The sequence below is a fragment of the Leopardus geoffroyi genome, chromosome A2 (genome assembly GCF_018350155.1).
Source record: "Leopardus geoffroyi isolate Oge1 chromosome A2, O.geoffroyi_Oge1_pat1.0, whole genome shotgun sequence".
Lineage (NCBI taxonomy): Eukaryota > Metazoa > Chordata > Mammalia > Carnivora > Felidae > Leopardus > Leopardus geoffroyi.
Window position 1 is genome coordinate 101,615,952 of NC_059331.1, and position 13,636 is coordinate 101,629,587.

At 39.1% G+C, this 13,636-nt stretch overlaps 2 protein-coding genes across 2 annotated transcripts in view; one reads left to right on the plus strand and one right to left on the minus strand.

Moving 5' to 3' along the window:
• Positions 1 to 464: 464 nt before the first annotated feature.
• On the minus strand, positions 465 to 4,516 carry RPA3 (replication protein A3). The gene is made up of 4 exons (XM_045494914.1): positions 4,255 to 4,516; positions 2,864 to 2,938; positions 1,620 to 1,728; positions 465 to 823 (listed from the first exon to the last, which is right to left on the minus strand). The coding sequence occupies exons 1-4, from the start codon at positions 4,351 to 4,353 to the stop codon at positions 741 to 743; spliced, it is 366 nt and encodes a 121-aa protein (XP_045350870.1). The 5' UTR covers positions 4,354 to 4,516; the 3' UTR covers positions 465 to 740.
• An 85-nt stretch (positions 4,517 to 4,601) lies between these two features.
• The window catches only part of UMAD1 (UBAP1-MVB12-associated (UMA) domain containing 1), a 221,073-nt gene continuing 212,038 nt past the window's right edge, over positions 4,602 to 13,636 (plus strand). Inside the window, exon 1 of the mRNA XM_045494913.1 lies at positions 4,602 to 4,745. The gene's annotated coding sequence lies outside the window, so the exon portion shown is untranslated. The remainder of the gene's footprint in view (positions 4,746 to 13,636) is intronic.

A 13,636-nucleotide genomic window follows, 5' to 3' on the forward strand; every position in this document is an offset into this window, starting at 1 on the left:
TGTAAAATGCTACAGCCGCTTTGCAGAAATTTGGCAGTTCCTCAGAAATTTAAGTATATTTACCATTTGATGCAGTAATTCCACTTACAGGTATATACCCAAAAGAAATAAAAAATATGTATACACAGAAACTTATCCATGAATGCTCATGATAGCATTATTCATTATATTCAAATGGTAGAAACCACCCAAATTTCCAAATGATGAATGGATAAAAGGGGTATATCCATACAATAGTTTTGGTATATGTTTTATTTGGTTCTGGTTCTCTGGAGAACCCAGATATAGGTACTCACAAATATAAAAGATGTAGGATTCTGATTGCCTTTAATAAATGAAAATCATTACACAGTTGGCCCAGAGTTTTACTTGGCAGTTTGAAGCCTGACCTTATAGCTATGAAATTCCAAGTCTGTGAATGAATACATGACTAAAAGAGTAAGAATGAAATGATCAACAGCCTGTACCATTTCAGCTTTTATTAATAAAACAGAAAATTAAACTCAAGGCAACTGCATTTGACCTGACCACACATAACCAGAGAAGTGAGTCTTTACGAGGACTTAAAGGAGAACTGTCAATATACAGATAGGTTCCATCAAAAGTGAGATATTGCAATATCTAAATACAGTTAGGTAAGTGAAATTAAAAAGAGAACAAAGTAACTATTAAAAATCACAGAAATCTCATCCTCAGATATCAGGGGCTTCTTTTAACAGTCGTCAGCGTGTTCATCAAGATCAATCATACTCCACAACTCCCAAAGGAAAAAACTGAGGGAATTCCTGGGTAATTTTCACAGCTTCATTGTAAAGTCCAAGATCTAAAACAAAACGAAACAAAACAAAACAAAACAAAACAAAAACATTTTAGCAAACACAATCTACAATGGAAAGATGTAACATCATTTATTATCTAAAAGATTTCTACTTATTTCTCTTTTCTTTCCCTTTTAGAGGTCAACTTATTTTTACAATCTGTCTTCTAAAACAGATACAGATCATCATATTTATTTACCTGTGGCTCTAAAAAATAAGACACAGGGTATAGGCAACTATTCATCTTGATATCCAATGTACAGGCACAGTTCTTGCCTGGTTGTGTTTAAGGCATTATGCATTATTTAATGCTTTCAATCCACATGTTAAAACAAAAAGCCTGATGACATTATTTTTGTTTGCCATGTTCTTTAAGTTTCTCTTCCCACAAATATTAATCTTTACTGAGTTTACTTAAGCATTGCTTATTGGGGTTCCTGGGTGGCTCAGTCAGTTAAGCATCCAATTCTTGATTTTGGCTCAGGTCATAATCTCACGGTTCGTGGGTTCAAGCCCTGAATTGGGCTCTACACTGTCCTGCTTGGGATTCTCTCTCACCCTCTCTTTCTCTGCCCCTTCCTCACTCACTTGCATGTGCGTGTGTGCACTCTCAAAATAAATAAACTTAAAAAAAAAAAAGTGTGCCAAAATGTTCTCCTATTTTCCTTTGGGATGAGAAAATTCTATAGAAATTAAAAGATGGCAGGATTGAGACTGAAGACCAAGACATCTCCAATTAAGAATAAAATTGTTTTCCTCCTAATTACATGAAATTTCTAAATACTAGAATGCTTTATTTACCAAAAGGATGGTTATCTTCTTTAAACTGGACATAAGATGCACACAGAATGGTTGCTTTGGCTGTTACTCTTCCAACTACTTCCACAATTCCAGAGATTTCTTCATCAAGCTGTCACAAAAGAACAAATTGTCAACTTGGGGTTTCAAGGTGATAACTTGGAAATAGTGCTACAGTTTACTCATCTTTCATTCTATGTAACATAATCATTTTAAAATTTACCAACATAAAAACTGAATTGTAATTTGTTAAAAATGTTTTGAGTACTTAATGTCAGCATGTCATAATTCAATTACCTTTAGCAGTAGCTTCTGGTCCAAAGATCCAGTTAAATGTTCAAGTTGAAGACAAAATCACTTAAAGATACTGAGAATGTCCCGCTTTCTACAAGGAGTACTTGTTTAAAAGGACACATTGAAAGGAATTTACTAGTTTCTATATCTTGTGCAGTGTGTCCTGTACACATTAACTAAACAGCACATGTATTTGTCTTCATAAAAAACCAAGAAAATTGAGTACAATAAACAAAACATAAAAACAGGGGTGCCTGGGTGGCACAGTGAGTAAAGCGACCACTTTCAGCTCAGGTCATGATATTGCGGTTCATGAGTTCTAGCCCTGCATTGGTCTCTGTGCTGACAGCTCAGAGCCTGGAGCCTGCTATGGATTCGTGTCTCCCTCTCTCTCTGCCCCTTCCCCACTCATGCCTTCTCTCTCTCTCTCTCTCTCTCCCCAAAATAAATAAACATTTAAAAAATTTTTTTAAATGTAAGAACAGTAAGTGATAACTTAAAGTACATGTAAACAAAAATAGAAAATAGAATTTAAAAAATGTAAAACTCTTGAGAAAGGAAAAAATGACTTAAGAGATTTTTTAATGTGATTTTATGGTCTTTCATAGGAATGGGAATTGTCACCCAGTTAAGGTGATATTTTAAAAATTAGAAAATCATGGAGCCCAAAGAATCATTGGTTAGAAACGTAAAGGTATCTATAATGTAAGAAGAGGACAAAAGTTTAACTTTAGAGCAGGGAGGTTTTATAAACTCATCAAGCTATTTTGTTTCAAATAAACAATACTTTTTAGTACAAATATACCCTGTATTTTTATTTGCTAAATCTGGTAACCCTGCACTAACAACAAATTAAATAGGGTCCATGCTTTATACATCCACTGCAAGACTCAGAAACATCAGCAAGATGAAGAATTAACTATAAGATACATAGAATTAATACTTAAACATACAGGCTCCATCAACTCAATGGTTCCATTTTTTCCTTCTCCATCTGAAAGAATAAACATTTTTCCAGTGGGATGAATCTAAAAAAGAAACACGAAATTAAAAAAAAAACAACAACCACATAAACAAAACCATTAAAATCTCATTAAAAATATTAACAGTTTGATAAAAGATCAGCAGATTGACCCAAACAGTCTTGGAACGGTTTATTTGGTTCAAATTATAATCTTGTGTTACTGTATCTGGTGAAAGGACACATAGTTAAATTTGAATTTCAGATAAACAATACTTTTTAGTACAACTATATCCTGTATTTTTATTTGCTAAATCTGGTAACCCTGCACTAACAACAAATTAAATAGGGTCCATACTGTCTAAAAGTGAGATCTACTAGCACCCATGATTTAAATAGTATGTATCCCACCGGAGGGTCTATTTTAAAAATTAAGCATGATGCCTGCGCCTGGCTGGCTCAGTCCGTAGAGAGTGGCCACTCTTGATCTCAGGGTTGTGAGTTCCAGACCTACCTTGGGTGTATAGATTACTTCAAATCTTAAACCAAAAAATTAAGCATGATTAAGTAAAGCGAGAACTGTTTGTTAGAAGTATTAGAACTACTGTTAGATGTAAAGAGTGAAGTCAGATCTGGTTTGAATGCCAGCGTTGCTACTTGCTGTGGCAGTGACCGTTTTAACCATACGTCACTCCTACCCAGTTTCCCTACCTGTGAAGTCGGAACACCACCTATTTCACGGAGAGGATGTGGGGGTGAAATGAACTACTAAGCCTTTCTAGTAGTTTTCTTTTCCTCAGCTTTCTCGGTTCACTGATTGGGAAGCTTTGGGTCTGCTTTTCATCAGTAGGATGAAAGCGCTGTATGTACTCTTAACATTGGAGTAAGAAAACATAATGATATAGGATCTGGAAGGGACATAGATGTGCTGTAAAACATTGGAAGAATGTTTTATGGCGACGTGACCTAAATGAGAAAACGAGGATTGAGAAGAGACTAAATTGCATGAGAAGGAAACTAGAAAAATAGAGAAGTCAAGACTAGCTAAATTAAGACGTCAGAAGGTAGATGTGTGAGTCAGGTCTATAATTTTCTTTATGTAAATACAAAAAGAACCAGAGTGGAGGGAGCTAGAATTAGAACGGAGCGCATACTAAAAGGTCGCGATCCGGCGCCATGAATGTGGCGCCAAAATGGGGCTGCAGTAGCTAAAAGCGTGTCAACAGTCGCCTTGTGCAAAATGAAGCAATCGGGAGCGCAGTAATGTTCTAAGGCCTGTCTTCCTTCACCCTCCCTCACCACCCAGAGGCTGCCACCCGGGCGGTCACGGGGTCCTTCCTCTCGGCTACCAAGCGGGGAGCCGAGGGCGGCGAGCACGCGCACCTTTTCCAGCCTCCCTACGAAGCAGACCGGCTGGTCGATGAACCGAGCCAGCATGCTGGCGTTGATGCGCGACCTGGGCAACTCCATGACGTCCACCATGATTGCGGTGCGAGACCTACGGCCGGCGGGAAACAGACGACAGAAATTGTGAGCCCCGCGGCGTCTATGGGACGCCGGCACCAATCAGCGGAGACCAACACTCTCACTCCACCAATCAAACGTGCAGAAATCTCGATCAAACTCGAGCTGTACAGTAGAGGGACCGAGCACGGAAGGCTGCTTCCGGAAATGGGGATCGGCTGCTTAGTGACGCGCAGCGTCCCGGAAGTTGCCCGGGTCCTCCGCAGAGTGGGCAGTGGAGGCGGGGCTTGGGTGGGGAGGGGCTTGAGGCTCCCTACAGTGATCTCGGGCCTCCCTGCCGGATTTGACCCCGGAAGCAGGGTGTTGGGCTCCGGTGCGGTAGCGACGGGGGACTGCGGCGCTAGCCTCAGGTACCTCTTCTCGCGGGAGGCGCCGCAACCTTAGTGTTTCTCTTTCTCCCCTATCGACGGATGCAGATGAGAGAGGCGGGACTCGGTGCTTGCCCCGCCGCGGCGTTCTTGGTGCTGCGCATAGACCGTTCGCGTTTCCCCGCCTCCCCTCTTCCCGGTTCTGCGTGGGAAGCGCGGGATTCTTTGCTGAAATGGAGGGATCGGGTGTTTTTGACACCTGCCCTCCTGGAGACGGGGAGTGGGGTCTCCAGTGATCTTACATTGTTTTTGTCACGCTCTTGCTGCTAGGTGCTGACGGTCGGTGATTTAACCGCTTAAGCTGCGTCACTTACCATTCGGTTTCCCACCTGTTAGAAGAAGGGCTGACCTAATACTCGACTCTTTCTAGCCCTTGCAACCTGGCCACACTAAGGAAGTGCGAGTTTTCTCGCCTCCTGCGTGTTAGCAACAAATTGATGCTTTTCAGAATGGGTGGGGGTAAGGATCACTGAGCTAGGAGAGGAGACGAATTTAAATATGTTAGATCCTGAGCAGGTGCGCTTCTCCCTGAGACATAGTTTACTTATCACGAAGTGAAAGGGTTAGATAATATGAATGTTTTGCAAGATCCCAGCTAAGTTTTGTCCATGTGATTCACGGACTCAACTCCCCGGCAATCTTCCCCCCACATTGCCCTCTACGCACCAGGACGTTGGAGGCTTCGAAGATAAAATGTTTGTTTCAACGAGATTCGGGGGTGGGGGGTTTCTTAAAACCTTAGCTGGTTCATGTGAATGTTGATTTCAGAGCTTTATCTCCTGGAATTGGTACTGCCTTGCCAGGGATATTCTAGAATGAGCGCTCATAAAAATACCTGCCAACGCTACTGCGAAAATGGGGGGGGGGGGGGCGGACAACAACTTTTTTTATTGGAGTATTATCACTTTTTGGAAACTGAGTCCTTGAATTTGCTTAAAGAGCCTGCTGAGTGGTCACCATTCAAATTCAGGCACTAGACGGAGGCTCCTAATTTAGTCTCCTAGTTGCCTTAAGCAAAGAAGATTCTTTTTGAGATTTCATGTGGCAGTTTAAGATAGATGTGCCATAATTAAAATGATACCCTCCCTCAGTGTTTATTTAGCTGAATATATTTGTCTTTTAATTTAGCTGTCACGAAAACAAATTTAAAGGATTTCTTTAGCCAGATGCAGGGTGCATGTGAGTTAGTGTATACAAGAATGGTGGTTGTACTGGCTCAAGTGCATAAAGTTTATATTTTTGTGCAAAACCTTGACTTATTTTGCGCACTGTTGTTTTGGGAAACAAGTTGATGTGCGTTATAAAGGGTAAGGTAGGCATGAATATCTTTAATAGCAGTTTTTAAAAAAAGCAGCCCTTAATGTACCAGATGCTAATATCATTGTTTTATTATAATTAAAAGACCACTTTCACATACCAATGGCCTTTAAAAAAACAACAACAGAAAGATGAACAAGAAAATAATTTAAAACATATTTTTGGATATTTTTGGAGTCATTTAAATATATTGTGTAATACATAATGCACAGAGAAGAGTATATATGGCTGTTATGCATAGTTTCCAGAGAAATTAAATGAACTCATTCAGCTGAAGAAATGGAATTTAGCCAATTAGTAGTTTGTGCTTCCTCAGTTATATTCCCCTCTAGAGGAGCCACAAATAAACACTATCTTGAAATTTGTGTTCAGCACTCTAAGCTTTTCTGTATAGTTTATCACACGTGTTGGCATTCTTACATGGTATGTTTGATTTTGCTGTTTTTGACCTTTCTATAAATGGAATCATAGGATATATATCCTTTGACTTGTTTATTTTGGTTGTTTTTGAGATTAATCCATGTTGACATATGTAGGTGAGTTCATTCTTTTTATTCAGCTGTTTTGCTGTGTTACTGACATTTTGATTGCATATGGGGCTGCTATGCATGCATATTTTTGTACCTATTAGTGGGTATACTTATGCAGAGGTATATCAGTAGAACTTAGGATGTGTGTCTCCAACTTTACTAGTAAAACCAAATACAGTTGACCCTTGAACAACACAGGTTTGAATTGCATAGGTCCACTTGTTTCCAATTTTTTTTTATGAATATAGTACAGTACTGTAAATGTATTTATTCAAGATTTTCTTAATAATACTTTCTTTTTTAGAGGAGCCTGAGTGGCTCAGTCGGTTAAGCATCCAACTTTGACTCAGGTCATTATCTCACGGTTGGTGAGTTCCAGCCCCTCATCAGTCTCTGTGCTGACAGCTCAGAGCCTGGAACCTGCTTTGAATTCTGTGTCTCCCTCTCTCTCTGCCCCTGCCTAGCTTAAGCTCTGTCTCTCTCTCTCAAAAATAAATAAACACTAAAAATTAAAAAAAAAAAAAACCCTTTCTTTTTTGGGGGATGCCTGGCTGGCTTAGTTGGGTAAGCATCCGACTTCAGCTCAGGTCATGATCTCATTGTGAGTTTGTGAGTTCCAGCCCTTCATGGGGCTCTATGCTCACAGCTTGGAGCCTGGAGCCAGCCTCAGATTCTGTGTCTGCCTCTTCTCTCTGCCTGTCTCCTGCTTGCACTCTCTCTCTCTCAAAAATAAATAAACATTAAAAAAGTTTTTTTAATTAATATTTTCTTTTTTCTAGTATATTGGAATAATACAGTATATAATACATATAACATATAAAATATGTTTTAATCAGTTGTTTATGGCTTCTGGTAAGGCTTCCTGTCAATAGTAGACTATTAGTAGTTAAATTTTGGAGGGAGTCAAAAGTTATATTCATTTTTCCACCACTGTAGGGGTGGGTAGGGTGTGCACCCCATCCCCACATTGTTCAAAGGTCAACTATACTGAACTCCAACTAGTCATACCAATTTATTGTTTTATCAGAAGTATAGGAGAATTTCAGTTGATGCACATTTTTGGCAATTCTGAAAGTTTTTTATCCCTAATCTGTTGGAGATAAAATAGTTTCTTGTGGTCATAATTTGCTCTCCCTGATTACTAATAAGATTGAACAGCTTTTCAAATATTTTTTGGACATTTGTGTGTGTCAGTGTTTTGTTCTTTTATGCTGATTTTTAATTTTTTTTAGTGCTTATTTTTGAGACAGAGAAAGAGTGCGCATGCGTGCACACATGAGCAGGGGAGAGGCTGAGAGAGAGAGGAAGACACAGAACCCCAAGCAGGCTCCAGGCTCTGAGCTGTCAGTGCAGAGCCCAGTGAAGGGTTTGAGTTGAGCCTTGAGATCAGGACCTGAGCCCAAGTCGGATGCCTAATGGACTGAACCACCCAGGTGCCCCCATTCTTACTAATTTTGGGGAGCTTTCTGTATTAGTGTGGATAGCAATACTGCGTTTCCGAGTTTTTGACTTACCAATTTTTTTTCTTTCTTTCCTTTTTTCCCCCCTTTCTTTTATTGGAAGGAACTCTTTTAATATATTTAAAATGTTTCCCCCTTTTGTTAATATAGTTGAAAAAGTCAATTAAAATTTCTCATTTAAGAATCTTTTAAAACAAGCTCTTAAAGATATTATGTATTTAAAAACATAGTTTGTCTTTCATATTTAAAAATAATCCATCATTTAGAATTGAGTTATGTATGTTGTCAGATAGGTATCCAATTTCTTTTGTTTTTGTATTTTTTTTCAGTAGGCTCCATGCCCAGTGTGGAGACCAATCCAGGGCTTGAACTCACTACCCTGAGATCAAGAGTGGGATGCTTTGGGGAGCCTGGGTGGCTTAGTAGGTTAAGCATCCCACTCTTGTTTTCAGCACAGATCATGATCTCACAGGTTCATGAGTTTGAGCCCTATGTTGGGCCGTGTACTGGCAGTGCAGAGCCTGCTTGGGATTCTCTCTGCCTCTCCCCTGCTCGTTTGTGTGCTCTCTCTCTCTTTCTCTCTAAATAGATAAAAAAAAAGGGGGGGGGGAATGTTTAACCGACTGAGCTACCCATTGTTGTGAGTTTTTTTCGTTTCAGTCCCAGCATCATTTATTGACTACATCACCATCAACAACAAACCTTCAGCATCACCTAGGTTTTCCTATATGTGTGGGTCTGTTCCTGAGCTTTGGTTCTGTTCTGTTGGTCTGTTTCTCCCTGTGCCAGCGGTACCAGGCTCCTCAATACTCTGGCCCTGTATTAATTTTTGATGTCTGGGGGGCAAGTTTTTCTATCTTGTGTTATTCAGGAATGTCTTCATAATTCTCGCCTCTTTGCAGCTGTCTACGAATTTAGCTTGTTGAGTTCCATGAGAGATCATACTGAGATTTGATCACGATTGCATTGACTCTTTGGATTGATTTCAGGAGAAGTAACATATAAGGACAACTTTTACTTTTTTTGACCTACTTTGGTCTTATTAACATCTTTCCAAAAAGTTTCATCATTTTCTATAGAAAAGTTTTGATTTTTAGATTAGATTTATTTCTAGCTACCTTGTTTTGGTTGCTATCATGAATGGTATATATATTTTTACTTTTAATTTTAATTTATTTTGAGAGCTAGAATCCCAAGCCTGTAGCTGGAGGTTCAGTTTTCCTATCTTTTGTTCATTTACATTGATTGTGGTTATTGATATTTTGGATTCATTTTTATAGTCATTTTGTGCATCCTGTGTTCTTCTTTTTTGTTGTTTATTTTTTCCCCTCTCTTGCCTTCTTTTGAATTGACCTTCAAGTTTTTTTCCTTAATTTCATTTTATTCGTTTGTATTACTTAGTAGTTTGTTTGTTTTATTTTAATTAGGCTCTATGCCCATTACAGAGCCCAACATGGCTCTGATGAACCATGATGAACTCATGATGCTGAGATCAAGATCTGAGCTGAGATCAAGAGTCAGATGCTTAACTGACTGAGCCACCCAGACACCCCTCCTATTAGTTTAAATGTTATGTATCGTTTTTACAATTTTTGTGGTCACCCTTTAACATGCATATTGAGCTTAAAGTCTAAAGTTACTGTACTCTGTGTCACGACAAGAACCTGTATCTCTGTTTACCTTTCTCCCTATTTTTTATGCTGCTGTCTAGAGTTTTAGTTCTTTTTTTTAAAAAATTTTTTAATGTTTATTTATTGTTGAGAGACAGAGAGAGCATGAGCATGGGAAGGGCAGAGAGAGGAGGAGACACAGAATCCGAAGCAGGCTCCGGACTCTGAGCTGTCAGCACAGAGCCCAATGCGGGGCTCGAACTCACAAACCACGAGATCATGACCTGAGCCAAAGTTGGACACTTAACTAACTGAGCCACCCAGGCGCCCCTAGTTCTATCTTGATTTCTTATAACCTCACAAATTTAGCATTATTATTGCTTTATGCAGTTGGTACCGACTTAGAATTATTTACTTATTTATCATACTTACATCTCATATTTACATATTTACATATTTACATCTCAACCTTTTCTTTGGTATCATTTCCCCTCTTTTTGAGGTTCTTTTAGTGAGAATCTTTGATAATAAACTCCATGGGTATGTATTTTTCTGAATATGTTTATTTCATCCTTGTTCTCAAAGGATGGGTTTACCCCTCTTTCTGTGGTGTAGAATTCTAAATGGAGAGTTCCTATCTTTCAAAACTACCTTGATACTACTTTGCTCTTATAATACTTACTTTTCTTTGAAACTGTGATTATGTTGTAAGTTTTCATGTCTCTATCTGCTTGATCTTCAGTTTGTCTTTGGTGTTCTGCAGTTTTACTGTATAATATATCCTGATGTGGATTTCTCTCATTTAGTTTGCTGGAAGATACATTGTGCTTTGTGAATCTGGTAATTCTTGTTTTATTAGCATCGGGACATTTTCAACCATCATCCCTTTGAATAGGGCCTCTCTCTTATTATCTAACTCCTTCTAGAACTCTGATTAGAAATAAGACGTTCTCGTGTGCTCTTGACCTCTGTTTTATAATTCATCGGTTTTGATTCTTTGAATTCTGGATAATTTCTTTCATATCTTTCAGTTTACTAATTCTTTATGAAGTTGTGACTTATTTGCTGTATCTTATTTCAATACTATTTTTTATTTGCTTGTTTCTGGAAACCTTGTTTGGTTTTTTTTTGTTTTTTGTTTTTTGTTTTTTTGTTTTTTTGTTTTTTTATCAACTCCTAGGTCTTAGGAGTTGATATTCTCTTGTCATAGTTTCTGGTCTCCTTTATTTCTTCAAATATTACAGGATATAAAGTATATCTGTTTATAACCTAGTTTTGACACCCACAGTCCTAATGGGTCTCATTCTGTAGAGTTTTTTGATTCTGTTGACTTACCTTTGCTCTGGCTTGTTTGTTCATTTGTATAGTCATTTTTGATCATGAATTCATATTTCTTGGAAGTTTTGGGTGATTTCTTTGAGATTTAGTCTGAGGGTGTGTTTCTTCAGAGAAGATTCGTGTTTCCTACCTCCCAAGGTGTTTGAGCCCCAGACTTTGTCCTTGTCCCTATGGGGCACAGATCATTAAAACCCAGACTTTTAGCCATTAGAACTCCGCAGTGGCCATAGGGAAAACATTAGCTTCAGTACTTGCATATACTCCTGCGGATTTGTAGACCCATGTCCTTTCTGGTTTCTGATGGGGTTTCTTTATTCTTTTGTTAGCTTGGGCGTACATAAAACCTATTTATATTTAAGGCATTACCATAAATACTCTTCATCCTTTCACACGATCAGTCAGTCAAAAACAAATTTAAGCTGTTTTACAATGGCCATTCAGTGGCTAGGATTTCAGAAGATATAAAAGTGGCAGAGAGTATAGTAATGAATTCTGGCTCCGTTGTCCTTCTTGGTCAGACCCCTGTGATTGTGCACTGATGGGAATTTGAGTCAGACTTTGACATATGGTTGACAGAGCTGTTGCCAGGTTTTGTCTTCTTTATGTGCATTTTGATGAAAACTTGGGAAGGAGGTAAAACAGCCAGCCTTTTACCTCCTTGGGAGTCTGAAGCAAGTCTTCAGACAGATAGCAATACCTCTTGACTAGACTGTTAGCGACTTGTTAGCTACTTGCTGTGCTAGTGCTGTTTTTACCCAGGTCTCAGCACCATGCTTCGTACCCACCTGCACAGAGGAGGTGGTAGAGAAGCAGGCCAGAAGGCAGCAAATAGACTGGGGACTCCCTTGAATTTGGAGAAAAGGCCTTGTCTGGTTTTGTTTCTCTAGGGCATAACACTGTGCCTGGCTGGTATTTGGCCTTTAAAACATGTTGGTTGAGGGGCGCCTGGGTGGCGCAGTCGGTTAAGCGTCCGACATCAGCCAGGTCACGATCTCGCGGTCTGTGAGTTCCAGCCCCGCGTCGGGCTCTGGGCTGATGGCTCAGAGCCTGGAGCCTGTTTCCGATTCTGTGTCTCCCTCTTTCTGCCCCTCCCCCGTTCATGCTCTGTCTCTCTCTGTCCCAAAAATAAAATAAAACGTTGAAAAAAAAAAAGAAAAAAAAAAACATGTTGGTTGAATGAATTAAAAAGTGAACAAGTGAACAAATGACTAGATTTTAGCAGTTTATTTAGTTAGTTTTTTAAGTGGGCTTCATGCCCATCACAGGGCTTGAACTCATGAACGTGAGATCAAGAGTCTCGTGCTCTACCGACTGAGCCAGGCAAGTAACCCCATAGCAGTTTGCTTTTTTTTTTTTTTTTTTTAAAGCTTTCTCTTTTTTTTTTTTTCAACGTTTATTTATTTTTGGGACAGAGAGAGACAGAGCATGAACGGGGGAGGGACAGAGAGAGAGGGAGACACAGAATCGGAAACAGGCTCCAGGCTCTGAGCCATCAGCCCAGAGCCCGACGCGGGGCTCGAACTCACGGACCGCGAGATCGTGACCTGGCTGAAGTCGGACGCTTAACCGACTGCGCCACCCAGGCGCCCCAGCAGTTTGCTTTTATTTGGAGAGCAGGTAGAGACTTTTGATGATACATTTAGGTTGTTTTGAAAGTCAAATGACCGCTTCTATGTGAGGGGACAGGGGGAGGACAGCTGTGTATGGACTAGGCAGCAAGTTCTCACCAGACAGTGAATCTGCTGACATCTTGATCTTGAACTTCCAAGCCTCCAGAATTATAAAATATAAATCTGTTGTTTATGAGTTAAAAAAAAAGAAAAGAAAAGAAAGTCAAATAATGGAGACTTTTATAGGCAATTTTGGGAGTGAGTCCTTTTGGAAGCTGAATGTGATGGTTCCTGTTATGTGTTAAATGTATTTAAGTGAGCAGCTAGAGCAATTTGAAGACTTGCACTGAATGTTTTATTATTCTTATTTCTATTCATTCTAGGTTTCTCTGTGCTGTAGAGAGTTGTAAAGAGGTGTGACCGTACATCATTCTCCCTTAGGACTGCATTCTCCCATAGAACATTGTTTAAATATGCCCCAAGATATTTGTTTTATGTGAACAGATGCTTTTTGATAGAGTTGTCTGGAGTCTTTTTCAGGATTTTTTTTATTTCAGAGTAGCAACATTGAATGCAGTGGGTAGAAATTAGTATTGTATTCGTTGGAATCTGTGTTATTTAAAGCAAAACTTAAATGGTTTTGGGATGCCTGGCTAGTTCAGTTGGTAGAGCATGTGACTCTTAATCTTGATGCTGTGAGTTTGAACCCCACGTCAGGGGTAGAGTTTATTTAAAGCAATTTTATTTTACTTAATAAAAAAAACTTAAATGGCTTTTTGGTGGCATTTAGGTAGAATTATGTTTGTAGCTTTTCTAAAACATAAAAACATATCATTGTGTCATTACTTTACGGTCAGGGTGACATTAAAATTTGACTCTAAATTACCTTCTTGGTGAATGAATGAGACCCAAATGATATAAATCATAAGCAAAATTTGGTTGCAAGCTCTTAAAAGGCAACAGCTTTATCTTCTAAATTTCTATATCTCTTCACACTATTTAGCATCT